Raw genomic sequence first — 18,805 nt, forward strand, 5'->3', positions numbered from 1 at the left:
AGGCAAGCTGGGGAGGGACTTCTGAGGGTGTCAGGGAGGGATAGGACCTGGGGAGATGGAGCAAAACTAGAAATGGGGAGATTGAGATTGGATGTTAGGAAGAAGTTGTTCCCCAGGAGGGTGGTGAGAGCCTGGCACAGGATGCCCAGGGAGGTGGTGGAAGCCTCCTGCCTGGAGGTGTTTGCAGCCAGGCTGGAGGTGGCTGTGAGCAACCTGCTGCAGTGTGAGGTGTCCCTGGCCATGGCAGGGGGCTTGGCACTGGCTGAGCCTGGAGCTTCCTTCCAACCCTGACAATTCCATGATTCCCACCCTGCACACACAGCCTTCTCTCCACAGCCTCTGGGGCTTGGTTTTTGGGGAGTATCTTTTGTCAAACAGCTCAGCAGAGCTGACAGACTGACAGATACCAAATCTTGATGTCACACTCCCCCTAAATTGCAGGTTTCAAATGCAAAATGACACCTGCTGAAGGCATCAAGTGTGCTTCTTGGGTGCTGTGGGGTTGTGGCTCCTCTCCCCCTCCCTCCCTCCCTTCCCATTTCTACCTTTTTCCTGTTCAGATTTAAAGTATTCTTCTTTTTATTATGGTAATGCAAAAGCCTCTTTCTTGCATCTCCAATTACAGGAGGGCAGAGCTCACTGTGTGCTTTGGATAATGCTGCAGCTATTGATCCAGAAGTTGCTTTATTAGATTATGTTGAGACAGCCAAATGGAATTTAAGACCTATTTATTTTCCACCCCTGTGCCAGGCCCAGAGACAATGTTTTCTGGAGGAAATTAGTGCTTTCTCCTTTCCTCCTCAAAGAAAGATGACACAGGATGAGCTGGGGGGGAACTCTCTTTGAGCTTTGAGGATTCTTCAGAGTCTTTTCTTGCAATACTTTGAAGCCTGCTGGGGTCAGTCACAGCCTGGGCTGCCAGGAGTATGAGCAGCAAGTGGAGGGAAGGGATTCAGTCCCTCTGCTGAGACATCCCCCCCTGCAGTGCTGGGGCAGCTCTGGAGCCCTCAGCACAGCCAGGGACCTGCTGGAGCAGGGCCAGAGGAGGCCACAGCAATGCTGGCAGGGCTGGAAACCCTCTGCTGTGAGGCCAGGCTGAGAGCTGGACTTGTTCAACCTGGAGAAGGCTCCAGGGAGACCTGATGGCCTCTCAGTGCTTCAAGAGGATGAGCAGAGAGCTGGGGACAGACCTTTGAGCCCCTGCTCAAAAGATCAGTTGGATCTGATGTTCTTAAAGGTCATTTCCCTCCTAAAGGAATCTCTGGGTGACAGGTTGGACTTGATGATCCTTGAGGTCTCTTCCAACCTTACTGATTCTGTGCCTTAATATTCTGCTGGTGAGAGGAGGAAGAAGAAACCACTGAAACATGAATCCTCTTGATACATTCCTGGATGCTTCAGCTTGAGGAGTGTGAAAACAATGCCCTGAGGTGCCAGGACAAGGACTAGGGGGAATGGAATGAAGCTGGAGGTGGGGAGATTCAGGCTGGAGGTGGGGAGGAAGTTCTTCCCCATGAGAGTGGTGAAGCCCTGGAATGGGTTGTCCAGGGAGGTGGCTGGGGCCCTGTCTCTGGAGGTGTTTAAGCCCAGGCTGGATGAGGCTCTGGCCAGCCTGATCTAGTGTGGGGTGTCCCTGCCCATGGCAGGGGGGTTGGAACTAGATGATCCTTGTGGTCCCTTCCAACCCTGCCTGATTCTATGACACTATGACAAGAGGTGATGGTTTGAGACTAAAAGAGGGAGATTTAGAGCAGGTGCAAGGAAGAGGTTTGTTACAATGAGAGTGGTGAGACACTGCCATTAGAGCAGAGGTGGTGAACCTGAGCTGGAACAGGGGCTTTGATTTCCCCTCTGCCTCCCCTCCCAGTGGGCTCTGAGCTGTGCCTGCTCTCTGACTCCTGCCTCAAAGAGGCAGCAGGGAGGAGACACTGACCTTCAGACCAAGCTGAGGAGCCAGCTCTGTGAGCACAGACATGCCTTCAAAATTGAACCCTGGCTTCAAGCAGGACAAACATGTGTCCTAATTGTATGTCCAGGTGACACTCTCATTCTGGTGTCAATAAGCCATTAGCCCATCTGCTGCTCCTGCAGCTGATGCCTTCTCAATGGCATTTGGAAAGAGAAAAGCATCAGCTCTGGAAACACTCAGCTGAAGTCTGAAAAGGAGCTCCACACAGATCAAGTACAAACTGTTGTCAATGAGCATGACTTTAGGTGCAAGACTTTAGGTGGGAAGGAACCTTTGAAGGTCCCCTAGTCCAACCCTTCTCCAGTTAGCAGAGGCATCTGCACCCAGAGCAGGTTGCTCAGAACCCCCCACAAGCTGATCTGGAATGGTTCCAGGGATCTCAGCACTGCTTAGGCCACACCTTGAGTCCCTGTGTCCAGTTCTGGGCTCCTCAATTTAAGAAGGATATTGTGACACTTGAAGGTGTCCAGAGAAGGGCAACAAAGCTGGGGAGGGGTCTGGAGCACAGCCCTGGGAGGAGAGGCTGAGGGAGCTGGGGTTGCTTAGCCTGCAGAAGAGGAGGCTCAGGGGAGACCTCATTGCCCTCTCCCACTCCCTGAAGGGAGGTTGTAGCCAGGAGGGGGTTGGTCTCTTCTCCCAGGCACCCAGCAGCAGAACAAGAGGACACAGTCTCAAGCTGTGCCAGGAGAGGTTTAGGCTGGAGGTGAGGAGAAAGTTCTTCCCAGAGATTGGCCATTGGAATGTGCTGCTGAGGGATGTGGTGGAGTCCCCATCCCTGGAGGTGTTCAAGAGGGGACTGGATGTGGCACTTGGAGCCATGGTTTAGTTAGTCAGGAGGTGTTGGGTGATAGGTTGGACTTGATAATCTCTGAAGTCTTTTCCAACCTTTTTGATTCTATGATCTCCCACCTCTCTGGGCAACCCTGGGCCAGGGTCTCACCACCCTCAGGGGCAAAAATTTCTTCCTTCTCTCCAGTTTTGGCCTGGCTCAGGCAGGAAGGTAGCAGTTAAGTCTTTTCCTAGATCATCAGAGTGCAAGATGAGAGATTCTCAACCTAAACCCAAGCCTGTACACTGCCCCCAAAGCCAGCCTTGCTGGAGAGCAGCACCTGGAAACACTCCTGTGCAAAGTCCTCAGCCTGGGAACTCTCAGCAGGGAAACATTACAGAAAGCTTTGTTCCACAGGGAGCACCTTCACACCACCTTTTTGCCAAGAGGAAATGAGGAGGGAAGGGTTTTTCCTCTTCTCCTGCCTCTTACTGTTCTAGAGGGCAAGGAGAGAAAGTCCCCATTAAGCAAGGGAAACTTCAGAAGCAGCACAAGCAAGTGGGCCACACTCTGCTTTTCCTGGACAGAGCAGCAGTTCGCTGCTTTCACCGAGCAGCAAACAGGAGGAACTTGCTAATTACAGCCTGGAGCTAGCAGGGCTTTGCTGAGGAGCATCCTGCTGGAGGCTGAGCACCTGTTCTCAAGGGGGATAAAGCATTTCATCTCCAAAGGACAGCCCTGAATTAGCGTGGCTGCCACCTTCCATGAGGCCACAGCACCTCTCCAATCAGCAGGGCAGACCAATCACAACTGCTGTGATCCTGCTCTCCTTGTGCTGACCTGGCTCTTCCCCCAGCCTGGCACACTTGACTTTGCAGGAGGCTTTTGTTTCAGTTCCCACAACCTGTTTTAGTCTCCTGAACTGATCATTTCAGAGCTACATCATCACAAAAAGATTACAACAGGTGACACCAGGGCAGCCTCCTCTTTCATCACCCTCTGTGAGTGCAGGCAGACTTTCAGCCCTCCATCAAGGCTTTCATCCAAGCTGCTTTCCTCCCTCCCAGCCCACACCCCAGAGTTCTGAGAGGCTTTTCATGCCTGTGGAAATGGGAGATGTTAGGAGGAACAGTACCCCTGTGGTCTCTCCTGTCAAACCTGAGCAGATCTCCACTCTCAGGTTTAATCAGGTACCTCAGCCAAGACCAGCTCTGTGAGGCTCAACAAGGCCAAGCGCTGCAGCCTGCACTTGGGCCACAACAGCCTCATGAATGCTACAGGAAACTGCCCATTAGAGGAAGGATCTGGGGCTGCTGGTTGGCAGCCAGCTAAACAAGAGCCAGCTTGTGCCCAGGTGGGCAAGAAGGCCACCAGCATCCTGGCCTGGACCAAGAACAGTGTGGCCAGCAATACCAGGGCAGGGATGGTCTTCCTGTATTTGGCACTGGTAAGGCCACAACTTGAGTATTGGGGTCAGTTCTGGGCTCCTCACTCCAAGAAGGGCATTGAGGGCTGGAGTAGGCCCAGAGGAGGGCAACCAAGCTGGGGAAGGGTCTGGAGAACAGGGCTGGGGAGGAGCAGCTGAGGGAACTGGGAGTGGAGAAAAGGAGGCTGAGGAGAGACCTCATTGCTCTCTACAGCTCCCTGGAAGGAGAGGGGAGCCAGGTGGGGGTTGGTCTCTTCTCCCAAGGAAAAAGTGATAGGACAAGAGGAAACAGCCTGAAGTTGTTCCAAGTGAGCTTTAGGTTGGACATGAGGAACAGTTTTCTCCCTGACAGAGTTGTCAAGCCCTGGAACAGGCTGCCCAGGACAGTGGTGGAGTCCCCATCCCTGGAGGGATGTCAAAGCCCTGTAAATGTGGTACTGAGGGACCTGGTTTAATGGTGACCTCCCAGTGCTGGTTGAGTTGGATCTGAGGTTCTTAAAGGTCATTTCCCTCCTAAAGGAATCTATGGGTGACAGGTTGGACTGGATGATCCTTGAGGTCTTCCAACCTTATTGATTCTATGCTTTAATAACCTGCTGGTGAGAGGAGGAAGAGGAAACCACTGAAACATGAAACCTCTTGATACATTCCTGGATGCTTCAGCTTGGAGAGTGTGAAAACAATGCCCAGACACCCCCAACAGCTTTTGTCTCCCAGTTCCTGGGGGCAGCAGGATGCTGCAGGATACAGCATGACCTTGGTACAACCAAGCAGTGACCAGTGCTTGACTAAAGGGTAAATACTGCACAGCACTTGGCTATCAAACTATTCTAGTGAACTGGCAACGTTCTGTTGCCCCTAATGGTCAGAGGAACATTTGTTCTGAAGGGCTTTGAAATGATCTGGCAGGTAAAGCACCAGACTGGAGCCAAGAGGAGGAGCTGGGTAATGGGTTTTTAACTCACCTGCTGCGACCTTCAGACATTTGCTGCAGCTCTCACTCTGGAGCAATACTTGGGAGCCTGCACTCTGAAGAGAAAGTCTCAAGCAACACAGTGAGACCTGCCAACACTCTCAGAACAAGTTAGCAGGAACAAGAAGTGTGAGCAGCACCAGAGAGGTGATTCTGCCCCTCTGGTCTGCTCTCACGAGACCCCCACCTGCAGTACTGCAGTCAGCTGTGGTGCCTCCAACACTGCAGTCAGCTGTGGTGCCTCCAACACTGCAGTCAGCTGTGGTGCCTCCAGCACAAAAAGGCCATGAAACTCCTCGAGCAGGTCAAGAGGAGGCCACAAAGATCATCAGAGGGCTGAAGCACCTCCCCTGTGGGGACAGGCTGAGAGCTAGGGCTGTTCAGCCTGGAGAAGGCTCAAAGGAGACCTTATACACAGCCTTCCAGTAACTGAAGGGGGCTACAAGAAAGTTGGGGAGGGACTTCTGACAAAGGCTTATAGTGACAGGATGAGAGGCAATGGCTTTGAACCAGAAGAGGGGAGATTGAGACTGGAGATTAGGAAGAAGTTCTTGACAGTGAGGGTGGTGAGACACTGGAACAGGTTGCCCAGGGAGGCTGTGGATGCCCCCTCCCTGAAGGTGTTCAAGGCCAGGCTGGATGCAGCTTTGAACAACCTGGGGTGGTGGGAGGTGTCCCTCCCAATGGCAGGAGAGTTGGAGCTAGATGATTTTCCAGGTGTTTTCCAACTCAAACCACTCTCTGATCCTATGAAGAAGAAGACTGATCAAAGACTGGAGTTAAAGAAGTGTTTTACTTTCAAGTGTCACAGTGCCAGACTTGTAACTCAAGCTAACAGCAGAACATACAGAGAGAATTCAATACAGAGGAACTCAAGCACCTGGAAAGCATCAGCCAGCACTGTACAGCCAGAGAAGAATTCTGAGGAGGTTTAACCCCTGTACAAAGGTTAACACCACACTGAAGAATGCATTTTGGTCATGAACACAGATACACAGGCCCATTACTGCCACAGGCTGTGCTGGGGAACCCCAGCCTTGGGGGAGGGCTGTCAGAGCCCTGCTTCAGGATGGGCATAACCCAGCACAGAGGCTCTCCCTCTCAACCTGGCCAGCAACTCTCCCCCCTTCCTACCTCACAGGGGCAAGCCTCTCCCTGAACACCCAGGGGCAAGGAGAGCAGCAGTGTGCCCAGGGGAATACACACAGCACAGATCTGAGCCAGGGCCACCGGTCAGCTGTGAACCCGCGTCAAGAGAGAGGAGCTCTGCCGAGACACTGATGACCTACAACTCACTGAAGTAACTGAACACATGTACAAGAGGAGTAGGGAGGGTATGGCTGGGAGCTGCACATGCCACCTGAGGCGCGGGGGGTCAGCGCCTGCCGCCCCCGCTAGCCGTTGATGCGGTAGTTGACGTGGATCTCGGGCTTGATGTCGCACACCAGCGACAGCAGCTGGGACAGCACCACCTCACGGTTCCTCTGGAAGTTCTGCTGGATCACACTCATCTTCTCCTGGGTCTCCTTCTCCACCTCAGTGGTGCAGCTGCCATGAGATCCAAGTGCCTGAAGAGAATAGAATTAACCAGATTGGAAAAGACCTCAGCAATCATCGAGTCCAACCTATCACCCAGCACCTCCTGACAACTCAGCCATGGCACCAAGTGTCACAGAATCACCAAGGTTGGAAGAGACCTCAAAGATCATCAAGTCCAACCTGTCACCCAACACCTCATGACTAGACCAGGGCACCAAGTACCACGTCCTCTTGAACACCTTCAGGGATGGGGACTCCACCACCTCCCTGGGCAGCACATTCCAATGGCTAACAACTCTCTCTGGGAAGAACTTTCTCCTCACCTCCAGCCTAAACTTCCCCTGGCACAGCTTGAGACTGTGTCCTCTTGTTCTGGTGCTGCTTGCTAGAGAAAAGAGACCAACCCCTTCCTGGCTACAACCACCTTTCAGGTAGTTGTAGAGAGCAAGAAGGTCTCCCCTGAGCCTCCTCTTCTGCAGGCTAAGCAACCCCAGCTCCCTCAGCCTCTCCTCACAGGGCTGTGCTCCAGACCCCTCCCCAGCTTTGTTGCCCTTCTCTGGACACATTTGAGCAGCAAAGGAAGGAGGAAAGCTCAGGTGAGAGGTGGTTTGGCAAAGACAAGGCTGCAGCTGGCTCTGTGTTTTGTTCTTCTGGACTGCTTCCCTACACACCTCCACCATTCCTCTGTGCTGAAGAAGTGCACTTAAAAAACATACATCCAGAATAGTGTTGGCATCCTAGATTCATAGAATGGTTTGGGTTCAGAGGGACCTTCAAAATCATCTAGTTCTGATCCCCCTGCCATGGGCAGAGACATCTCCCACCAGCCCAGAGTTACCCAGGGAGGTGGTGGAGTCCCCATCCCTGGAGGTGTTCAGGAGGGGACTGGATGTGGCACTTGGAGCCATGGTTGAGTTGTCAGGAGGTGTTGGGTGACAGCTTGGACTTGATGATCTCTGAGGGCTTTTCCAACCTTATTGATTCTATGATCCCACAAGGCCAGTGGTCTCTACCACATCAGCATCATAGACACCAACCTGCCACAGGGGGAATGAGTTTGGTCTTTCTTTGACACTGCTGCACACAGCAGGTTCTGGGAGGCTGCCACCCATCAGGGCACCAGCCACTACATGAGCTCATTAGGCTAGTTCCCTGCCAGTCAATAGCTCTGGCTGTGGAGATGCAGTACAGCATGCTCTGATTCACTGCCACGTGGCTGTGCCTCAGGGGCAGGCAGCTAGGGAAGTACTGCTCCAGCAGCATGCTCTAGCCCCAGGGCCCCTCTCAGGGCAAGGAAGCCCCAGCACAAGGCTGAGGGGCTGGGGAGGGAAGAGAAGGCTCTAGGAACCAACAGAAGGCTGGGAAGGGAAGAGAAGGCTCTAGGAACCAACCAACAAACAGAAGGCTGGGGAGGGGAGAGAAGGCTCTAGGAACCAACAGACAGAAGGCTGGGGAGGGGAGAGAAGGCTCTAGGAACCAACAGACAGAAGGCTGGGGAGGGGAGAGAAGGCTCTAGGAACCAACAGACAGAAGGCTGGGGAGGGGAGAGAAGGCTCTAGGAACCAACAGACAGAAGGCTGGGGAGGGGAGAGAAGGCTCTAGGAACCAACAGACAGAAGGCTGGGGAGGGGAGAGAAGGCTCTAGGAAAAGCAGCAGGCTGAGGGGCTGGGGAGGGAAGAGAATGCTGTAGCAAACCAACCGCTGCCTCCTTGGCTTTGAACTCCTTCTCCCTCTGCAGGCGGTACTGCTCGATCTCCGCCTGGGCCTCTTCCTTGGCCTGCTTCAGCCTCCGGTTCTTCCCTGTTCCCAAAAGAACAGCACAATCAAACAGAGAAAGCAGCAGGAGCATGGTCCCCCCAGGCTCTCCAGCTGCTTGACCCACAACAGCCACCACAGCGTTTGCTCCTGCCACAGGCGACCCCAGCCGGGCCCCCGAGCGGCTCTGCGGTGCTGGCCAGCCTCAAGGAGCCTGAGGCTGCCCCCTGGGCCACCAAGCCATCACCATGCTCACCCTGCAACGGGCTTCCAGCAGTGAGAGACCAGAAACCATGGAGACAGGGCCCTTCAGCACAGGGTTTAGTGGCCATAATGGTGTTGGATTGATGGTTGGGCTTGATCTTAGAGCCCTTCCCCAGCCTTCCTCGCCCTCCCTCCCTCTCAGAGCCCTTCCCCAGCCTTCCTCGCCCTCCCTGAGCCCTTCCCCAGCCTTCTTCGCCCTCCCTCTCTCTCAGAGCCCTTCCCCAGCCTTCTTCGCTCTCCCTCCCTCTCAGAGCCCTTCCCCAGCCTTCCTCGCCCTCCCTGAGCCCTTCCCCAGCCTTCCTCGCCCTCCCTCCCTCTCAGAGCCCTTCCCCAGCCTTCCTCGCCCTCCCTGAGCCCTTCCCCAGCCTTCCTCGCCCTCCCTCCCTCTCAGAGCCCTTCCCCAGCCTTCCTCGCCCTCCCTCCCTCTCAGAGCCCTTCCCCAGCCTTCCTCACCCTCCCTCCCTCTCAGAGCCCTTCCCCAGCCTTCCTCGCCCTCCCTCCCTCTCAGAGCCCTTCCCCAGCCTTCCTCGCCCTCCCTCTCTCTCAGAGCCCTCTCCAAGCCTTCCTCTCCCTTAGAGCCCCTCCCCAGCCTTCCTCTCCCTCCCTCTCCCTCAGAGCCCTCTCCAAGCCTTCCTCTCCCTTAGAGCCCCTCCCCAGCCTTCCTCTCCCTCCCTCTCCCTCAGAGCCCTCTCCAAGCCTTCCTCTCCCTCCCTCTCCCTCAGAGCCCTCTCCCAGCCTTCATTATGATCCTCTAGGCCAGTTAATGCATTAGGCAACCCATAGGCCTGGCCTTGCTCCTATCAGTGTGCAGGATCCTTGAGTGATGCCAAAGAGGACAGCAGAAAGAACTCTCTCCAGTTTTGCCTCAGGCCACTTGTGCAACCCACAAGCTGCATCAGCTTCCCCTCTGGGACTTTCCAGCACGTTTTTCCTGCCATCACAGCAAGATACAATCATCCCATGCCCATGGCAGTCACAGGGCAGAGCTGCAAGACACTTTGATTTCTTTAAATGAAGCTGCCCTATCACTAGTGGTGTGCCCCAAGGATCAGTGCTGGGCCCCAGGCTCTTCAATAGCTTTATTAATGATCTGGATGAGGGCTTTGAGGCCATCATCAGTAAATTTGCAGGTGACAGCAAGCTTGGGGCAGGAATTGATCTGTTAGAGGGTAGGCGAGCTCTGCAGAGGGACCTTGCCAGGCTGGGCAGAGGCCAAGGGCATGAGAGTGAACACATCCAAGTGCCAGGTTCTGCACACTGGCCACAGCAACCCCAGGCAGTGCTACAGGCTGGGGGCAGAGTGGCTGAGAGCAGCCAAGCAGAGAGGGAGCTGGGGGTACTGGGTGACAGTAGGCTGAACATGAGCCTGCAGTGTGCCCAGGGGGCCAAGAAGGCCAATGGCATCCTGGCCTGCATTAGGAAGAGTGTGGCCAGCAGGAGCAGGGAAGTCATTGTGCCCTGTGCTCAGCACTGCTCAGGCCACACCTGGAGTCCTGTGTCCAGTTCTGGGCCCCTCAGGTTAGGAAAGATGTTGAGATGCTGGAAGGTGTCCAGAGAAGGGCAACAAAGCTGGGGAGGGGTCTGGAGCACAGCCCTGGGAGGAGAGGCTGAGGGAGCTGGGGTTGCTTAGCCTGCAGAAGAGGAGGCTCAGGGGAGAACTTCTTGTTCTCTGCAACTACCTGAAGGGAGGTTGTAGCCAGGTGGGGGTTGGTCTCTTCTCCCAGGCAAGCAGCACCAGAACAAGAGGACACAGTCTCAAGCTGTGCCAGGGGAGGTTTAGGCTGGGTGATAGGAAGAAGTTCTTCCCAGCAAGAGAGATTGGCCATGGGAATGTGCTGGCCAGGGAGGTGGTGGAGTCCCCATCCCTGGAAGTGTTTAGGAAGAGACTGGATGGGATGCTTGGTGCCATGGTTGAGTTGATCAGATGGTGTTGGGTGATAGGTTGGACTTGATGATCTCTGAGGTCTTTTCCAACCTGGTTAATTCTATTCTAAAATCATGCTTGAACGAGAAGCAATTCTTCACTGGGGGGGGGGAGGTAGTGGGGGAGGGGATCTCTGTCACCAGAATTTCCCTCATCTCCCTCAGCCCCACAACAGCTAGCTCTCCACTCAGCAAAATACCTAACCCTCTGTTTTCATCCAGCAGAAAAACAAATTACAAGCAGGAGAGATGCAAGAAGCACAACCCCCACCCCCCCACCCCACCCCCTTCTCTCCTCCCGGCTTGAAGGGAGGACAGGCCCTGAAGGCCGCGGGTTTGACGGTGTGCCACACGCAGGACACCGCTGTCCTCCTCCAAAAAGCTCTTCAAGCCTCTCCACTCACCATCGCTTACCCCTACCCAGAGGCCTTCCCCCTTCGAGGCGGCCGCGGCGGGCTTAGGCCTTGCCGGGCACCCCGGACGACCCCCCTACCGGGGGTCGTCCGGGGTGCCCGGCAAGGCCTAAGCCCGCCGCGGCCGCCCTATACTCACGTTTTCGAGCCTCGGCCACCTTCTCTGCCGCCCGTTTCTCGGCCTGCAGCAGCTGCTGGATGCCCTGCGACTGGCTCGCCATGGCGGAGCCTTCTACCGGTTGCCTTCCCCTCAGCGCCGGCAGCGTCACCGCGTCAGGGTAGGCCCCGCCTCGGCCCCGCCCCCGCCGGCCTGGCCCCGCTTCCGCCGGCCTGGCTCCGCCCCCGCCGGCCTGGCTCCGCCTCCCCCAGCCCGGCCCCGCCCCCGCCGGCCCGGCCCCGCCCCCGCCGGCCCGGCCCCGCCCCCGCCGGCAGGGTTCCGAGCGTGGAGGTGGTTTTTAACCCGTGGGGTGTGGGATAATAGAGTGGTTTGGGTTGAAAGGGAACTTTAAAGGTCAGGAGGTCCAAACCCCTCCGCAGTCAGCGGGGGCATCTGCGGCTAAAGCAGTCTGGAGAGGAGAAGGCTCCCAGGAGACCTTGTTGTGGCCTTCCAGTATCTGAAGGGGGGATACAGGAAAGCTGGGGAGGGTGTCAGGGAGGGATAGGGCTGGGGGGAATGGAACAAAACTAGATTGAGATTGGATGTTGGGAAGAAGTTCTTCCCCATGAGGGTGGTGAGGGACTGGCACAGGTTGCCCAGGGAGGTGGTGGATGCCTCATCTCTGGAGGTTTTGAAGGCCAGGTTGGATGTGACTGTGAGCAACCTGATGTAGTGTGAGGTGTCCCTGCCCATGGAACTGGCTGATCCTTGAGGTCCCTTCCAACCCTGACAATTCTATGATTCCATGATAAAGCAGGCTGCTCAGAGCTCCAACCTCACCCAGAACAGTTCCAGGGATAGGGCAGCTACCAGTTCCCTGGACAGCCTGGGACAGGGTCTCAGCACCCTCAGTGTAAAAGATTTCATCCTTCTATCTTGTCTAGATCTGCTTCATTTAGTTTACTAAACACCCAGTGACAACAGGTTCAGGAGTGAAACCCCACATCCCACGTAGCTGGGACCGAGCTTCACATGGAGGGAGTCTGGTGCTGACAGCAACCTGCATTGGTTACTGCAAAGTGGACATGAGGCAGCCCAGGGTCAGCCCTCTCTTGGGCTGATCTCTAGCAGTGTGGGCAGCAGGGGCAGGGAGGGGATTCTGCCCCTCTGTTGTGCTCTGCTGAGACCCCACCTGCAGTGCTGGGGCAGCTCTGGAGTCCTCAGCACAGCACAGCCAGGGACCTGTTGGAGCAGGGCCAGAGGAGGCCACAACAATGCTAGGAGGGCTGGAAGCCCTCTGCTGTGAGGCCAGGCTGAGAGAGTTGGGGCTGTGCAGCCTGGAGGAGAGAAGGCTCCAGGGAGACCTTCTGGTGGCCTTGCAGTGCTTGAAGGGCTGAGCAGAAAGCTGGGGACAGACTTTTGAGCAAGGCTGTTGTGACAGGCAAAGGGGTGATGGTTTGAGACTAAAAGAGGGAGATTTGAACTACAATGAAGGAGGAATTATTTGGCACTGAGGGTGGTGAGACCCTGTCCCAGGTTGCCCAGCGAGGTGGGAGATGCCCCATCCCTGGCATCGTTTCAGGTCAGGCTGTTTGGGGCTCTAGCTGCAGATGTCCCTGCTTATTGTAGGGGAGCTGGATTAGATGAGCCTCCAATCCAAACTATTCCATGATTTGCCAGGGGCTCTACACAGCCACTTCACCCCCAGCCCTACCTCGTTCCAGCCTCACTCCGGCCCAACCCTCAGCCATCGCATCCCGGGAAGGATTTAAAGCCCTGGACACAGTTCCCCTGACACTTTCAGAGAATAAATTACAATTATTGCCAAATAATATTGCTCTGACGAAGCAGCAGAGCCACGGGAGTGAGTCACATCCCTGCAGGGAGGGCTGAGGGGCTGCGGGGACGCGCTCGCCGTCCCCCGCCATGAATCAAATGCATATTTATAGTGCTGGAGAGGAACTGTGAGTGTTTGGCAGGGTGACCTTCAGCTGGGCCCAGCGAGTCACTAAATGGGCTTAGCAGGCCTGCCTGTGGAGTGGTACATTTGCTTCAGTGAAAGAAAGTTAAAGGGGAAGATGAAGAGCTGTGGGCATGAATCTGGGTCTGAAGCAAAGCTGGGACCCAGCGCTTCTTGTGCAGGGAGCAGGAGCTGGGTGCAAAGGGACAAGCAGGTTCCCACCACAGTACTGGCTGCTCCCACGGGACACAGAACTGTGCTGGCAGAGGGAAGTGCAGCAGATCTGATCTTGAGCCACAGCTGGGGCAGGTTTCATGGAATCAAAGAATTGTCAGGGTTGGAAGGGACCTCAAGGCTCAGCCAGTTCCAACCCCCCTGCCATGGCCAGGGACACCTCACACTACAGCAGGCTGCTCACAGCCACCTCCAGCCTGGCTGCAAACACCTCCAGGCAGGAGGCTTCCACCACCTTCCCTGGGCAACCTGTGCCAGGCTCTCACCACCCTCAGGGGGAACAACTTCTTCCTAACATCCAATCTCAATCTCCCCACTTCTAGTTTTGCTCCATCCTCCCCCGTCCTATCCCTCCCTGACACCCTCAAAAGTCCCTCCCCAGCTTTCTTGTAGCCCCCTTCAGATACTGGAAGACCACAATTAGGTCTCCTCAGAGCCTTCTCCTCTCCAGACTGCACAACCCCACCTCCCTCAGTCTGTCCTCACAGCAGAGCAGCTCCAGCCCTCTGCTCATCCTCGTGGCCCTTCTCTGGACACCTTCCAGCACCTCCAGATCCTTCCTGGAACAGAGGCTCCAGAACTGGACACAGAGCTCAAGGTGGGGTCTTGCCTGAGTGGAGTAGAGGGGCAGGATCACCTCCCTGGCCCTGCTGGCTCTGCTTCTCAAATCCCAGAAATCCCACCCACTGGAAACCCTCTTGGACCACCTACAAAGACCTCCATGTCATGAATGAGCTACCCAGGAGAGGGATACTTTTGGCCAAGGGGATGCAGCTTAGTGCTGTGCTGGTTATCAGTGAGCACAGAAAGGACAGGACAGAGTGTGCAGGGGCAATTCAAAATATGCCACGCTTCAAGAGGTGGGGGGGGGGGCTCAGCTGGGCCAGATCCAAGCTGTTTGACAAGAGAACTGGCCCCCAAATCGAAGTTGCCTCATCTGGCACTGGATCTGAGGAGCCCCTTGCCCTCCTGTCACCTCAGACCTCCACAAAAGCCACCGGTAAATTAAACTCTCCCACTGACTCCTGCAGTCCTTAGATGATGCCTCCACCCTGCTCCCATCTAGAAGCTCGCCAGCCTCATTAGCTGCTGCCATTTTCTCAGGGATGTCCATCTGATGCTAATCAAAGCCCCTGAGCTGAGCCCCCGAGCTGCCCCCACAGCAGGTGGCTCTGGAGGCGATGTCGCACGTCAAGCCAGGTTTGCAGCACAGGAGCTGAAACAAGCCTGGCTCTGCCCTGAAGTCACAGCAGTCACCAGGGGGTTATTTTCCTCCCTGGTGACTGATTTTCAGTTGCTGCTTCTCTCTGTAAGATAATGATGATAACAAAGCCCTTCCCTGCCGCTACGAATATCCTGGCTAGGGTTGCACGAAGTCCTCACACTGCAATCCCCTCCCAAGGGTGCAGCTTTAAGGCTGGCCAAAACCATCCCAGGAGTTTTTCGTCTTGATGGTTAGCAGAGGAGGCCACTTAAAACCACCTTTTGTCTGCTCCTGTGGCTTTTTAAGACTGCTCAGAGGCTAACTGAAACCTCCCGGGGGGTATCACATGAAACACATGAGTCAAAGCCTTTGGAACGACTTCTCCATTCACTTCAACTGCTGAAAAAGGGCTTCTCATTCATTAAAAACAAAAAAGGGCTTCCAATTCTCAAGCCTGCATCTGGATGAGTCAGAAAGCTGCTTGAACAGCCTCAATTCCAGGAGCAATGGACTGAGAATTTGTTGGAAAGGTTGGACTAGATGATCCTGGAGGTCCCTTTCAACCTGCTATTCTATCATAGAATCAGTGGAATGGAATGGAATGGAATGGAATGGAATGGAATGGAATGGAATGGAATGGAATGGAATGGAATGGAATAGAATAGAATAGAATAGAATAGAATAGAATAGAATAGAATAGAATAGAATAGAATAGAATAGAATAGACCAGGTTGGAAAAGACCTTTGAGATCATCAAGTCCAACCTATCACCCAACACCATCTGACCAACTAAACCATGGCACTAAGGGCCTCATCCAGGCTCCTTCACTGTAAAGAATCTCTTCCTCATCTCCAGTTTCAATCTCCCCTCTACCAGCTCAAAGCCATTGTCCCTTGTCCTGTCACTCCCAGCCCTTGTCCAAAGTCCCTCCCCAGCTCTCCTGTACCCTTCAGTTACTGGAAGGCTGCTCTTCTGTCTCCCTGGAGCCTTCTCTTCTCCAGGCTGAACAGACCCAACACTCAGCCTGTCTTCATACGAGAGGTGCTTCAGCCCTCTGAGCACATTTTTGTCCCTCCTCTGCCTTCCCCTTCCTTCCAACCCTGCTCCAGCCTCTCTGGCTAGACAAACAGGCACAACCCCAGTGAGGAGAGGCTGAGGGAGCTGGGGTTGCTTAGCCTGGAGAAGAGGAGGCTCAGGGGAGACCTTCTTGCTCTCTACAACTCCCTGAAGGGAGGTTGTAGCCAGGTGGGGGTTGGTCTCTTCTCCCAGGCAAGCAGCACCAGAACAAGAGGACACAGTCTCAAGCTGACCCAGGGGAAGTTTAGGCTGGAGGTGAGGAGAAAGTTCTTCCCATGGAGAGTTGTTAGCTGTTGGAATGTGCTGCCCAGGGAGGTGGTGGAGTCACCATCCCTGGAGGTGTTCAAGAAAGTGTTGGACGTGGCACTTGGTGCCATGGTTTATAGTCATGAGGTCTTGGGTGACAGGTTGGACTTGATGATCTTTCAGGTCTTTTCCAACCTTATTGATTCTATGATCTTTAAGATCCCTTCCAACCCAAACTGTTCCATGGTTTTCCAGTGATGAATGGCACCACCAAAGCTTTCACTGCTGAAGGCAGCTACCAGTTGTGTGTGTGTGACTCCAATAGATTTCCTAAGAATGAGATCTAAAGCCCAGTCTCTGGTTTCTTTCCAGTGCAGGGAATGACATTCCCCACGCCCCCCCTCTGAACTCCTCTGCACTTCCAATTGGCTTCATCATTATTCTCCATTCCCCAACTTAAACTGTTGGGCTGCACAATTGTCTGCTCCTTGAGCAAGGTTTTGTGTGGAACTCCTGGGAACTGAACTGATTTCTCTCTTCTGAGCTCTAATTCATTACCACAAATCACTTCAAGGCATTGAGAGGATGCAGCTGTTGGCTGTTGATAAATGATCATTAGTCAATGGTTAAGAGACTGCCAATGAATAATAATTAATTAGACTCCATGGTTGGGAGGGATGTTTTACATTTCTAAGGTGAGAGGTAGGACTCTAAGAGTGATACTGCAGCAACACAGCAAACTCAAAGCCTTCACCTGCACACATCAGAGCCACCAGGCTGGACCTGAGCTGCACCCAGACTTTGGCCCAAAAATATCCCCAACTGAATCTTTCATTTCTCATTTAGAGCTCCTTTACAACTGAGGGCAATTGAAAGCCTGGAGTAACCTGATTGCAGTGAGGGAATTACAGCAGAAGGATGAACTTGAGTTTATGCTGCAAGAATTGATTTTCATTCTTTTATTAAAGGCAGCTCAAGTAGCTGCACTTCTGCTGCCAGCTCTTGTTGGGTCAAACACTGCTTTGGGGTGCTGCTAGAGAAGGGCAATGAGGCTGGGGAGAGGTCTGGAGCACAGCCCTCTGAGGAGAGTCTGAGGGAGCTGGGGTTGCATAGCCTGGAGAACAGGAGGCTAAGGGGAGAGCTTTGGATGTGGCTCTGTGCACTGTACTGCAAGAGCAGATGGGTAATGAACCTCTCTGGACAAAAGGTACAGCCACCATGGCAAGACAAGAACTCACCCTCTCTGCATGTCAGCACAGCTCTTCTCAGGGCTCACTCAAAGTTTCCTGTCTGGGTCAGGAGATGTGAGCAGATGACTTGAGTTCCATGTGCAGGAGTCATTCACTTGTGCCTCAAGGGAACTCAGAGTGCATTTTCCAGCCATGGCTGGAACTTGGCTGGCTGAGGCTTGAAGGATCTGCAAACATTGCAGCACAGGGAGTTTTGCTGGAGCTTTGCTGGTTGATAGTAGGCTGAACAGGAGCCAGCAGTGTGCCCAAGTGCCCAAGAAGGCCAATGGCATCCTGGCTTGGATCAGGAACAGTGTGGCCAGCAGGAGCAGGGAGGTCATTGTGCCCTGTGCTCAGCATTGCTTAGGCCACACCTTGAGTCCTGTGTCCAGTTCTGGGCTCCTCAGGTCAGGAAAGATGTTGAGATGCTGGAAGGTGTCCAGAGAAAGGCAGCAAAGCTGGGGAGGGGTCTGGGGCACAGCCCTGGGAGGAGAGGCTGAGGGAGCTGGGGTTGCTTAGCCTGGAGAAGAGGAGGCTCAGGGGAGAACTTCTTGCTCTCTCCAACTCCCTGAAGGGAGGTTATAGCCAGGTGGGGGTTGGTCTCCCAGGCAAGCAGCCCCAGAACAAGAGGACACAGTCTCAAGCTGTGCCAGGGGAAGTTTAGGCTGGAGGTGAGGAGAAAGTTCTTCCCAGAAGGAGTAATTGGTCGTTGGGATGTGCTGCCCAGGGGGGTGGTGGAGTCACAGCCCTGCTGCAAGGCATCTTCTCCCGCAGGGCCCCATCCCTGGTTCCTGTCACTAATCCACTCTCCCCTCACCACCAACTGAGGTCTCAGTTTCACATAAATCAGGATCATTTCATAAGCCAGGGAAGCTGGCAGCTCAGTATTTGTGTTCTTCTGTTGTGATGAAATGTCAGCAGACCTTATTAATTCCTTGTGCAGCAAACTAAATCTCCATTCATATTTCCTTGACATTTACTGGTGTCTATTCTTAACCAGAGGTCAAGTGTCCTTTGCAAGGGATGTGCCTGGAAAGTTTAATCTGCTGTTTGATGAGAGACTGAACACTTCTCACAGGGCTGACCTACCAGCTGCTGGTGTGTCCAGCACCTGTGAAGCCATTGAGGGGGCTCAGCATTACTGTTGGTCATGATGGACTCAGGCTGTCTGAGCCAGGACCTTTAGAGGACACCAAAAGAGTAGGTCCTGTTATGCCCTGTTAAATAGCTCCTCATGGAAAGGGTAGAGCACCTCTGCTGTGAGGACAGACAGAGACAGTTGGGGTTCTTCAGCCTAGGAAAGAGAAAGCCCCAGGGAGAGCTTGGAGCAGCCTTCCAGTACCTCACAGAGGTCTATAGGAGAGATGGGGCAAAACTCTTTGTCAAGAGGTGTGGTGATAGGAAGAGATGCAGTGGTTTCAAACTGAGAGAAGGTAGATTTAGAGTAGATAAGGAAGAAATTAGAGACATTAGAACAGGCTGCCCAGAGAAGTTGTGGATGACCCATGCCTCAAAGTGTTCAAGCTCAGGTTGAAACAGGCTTAGATCAATTTGATGTAGTTGAAGACATCTCTGCCAGTAGCCAGCAGGAGCAGGGAAGTCCTTGTGCCCCTGTGCTCAGCACTGGTTAGGGCACACCTTGAGAACTGTGTCCAGTTCTGGACCACTCAATTTAAGAAGGACATTGAGATACTTGAAGGTGTCCAGAGAAGGGCAACAAAGCTG

The 18,805-nt window shown here is 54.2% G+C and overlaps 1 protein-coding gene across 1 annotated transcript; it reads right to left on the minus strand.

Annotated features, from left to right (window-relative positions):
• Positions 1-6,303: 6,303 nt before the first annotated feature.
• ATP6V1G1 (ATPase H+ transporting V1 subunit G1) lies at positions 6,304-11,326 on the minus strand. Its single transcript, XM_054174381.1, has 3 exons — positions 11,172-11,326; positions 8,377-8,477; positions 6,304-6,705 (listed from the first exon to the last, which is right to left on the minus strand). The coding sequence occupies exons 1-3, from the start codon at positions 11,251-11,253 to the stop codon at positions 6,532-6,534; spliced, it is 357 nt and encodes a 118-aa protein (XP_054030356.1). The 5' UTR covers positions 11,254-11,326; the 3' UTR covers positions 6,304-6,531.
• Between the last annotated feature and the right edge of the window lie 7,479 nt (positions 11,327-18,805).

This window comes from Dryobates pubescens, chromosome 29, assembly GCF_014839835.1.
Source record: "Dryobates pubescens isolate bDryPub1 chromosome 29, bDryPub1.pri, whole genome shotgun sequence".
NCBI lineage: Eukaryota > Metazoa > Chordata > Aves > Piciformes > Picidae > Dryobates > Dryobates pubescens.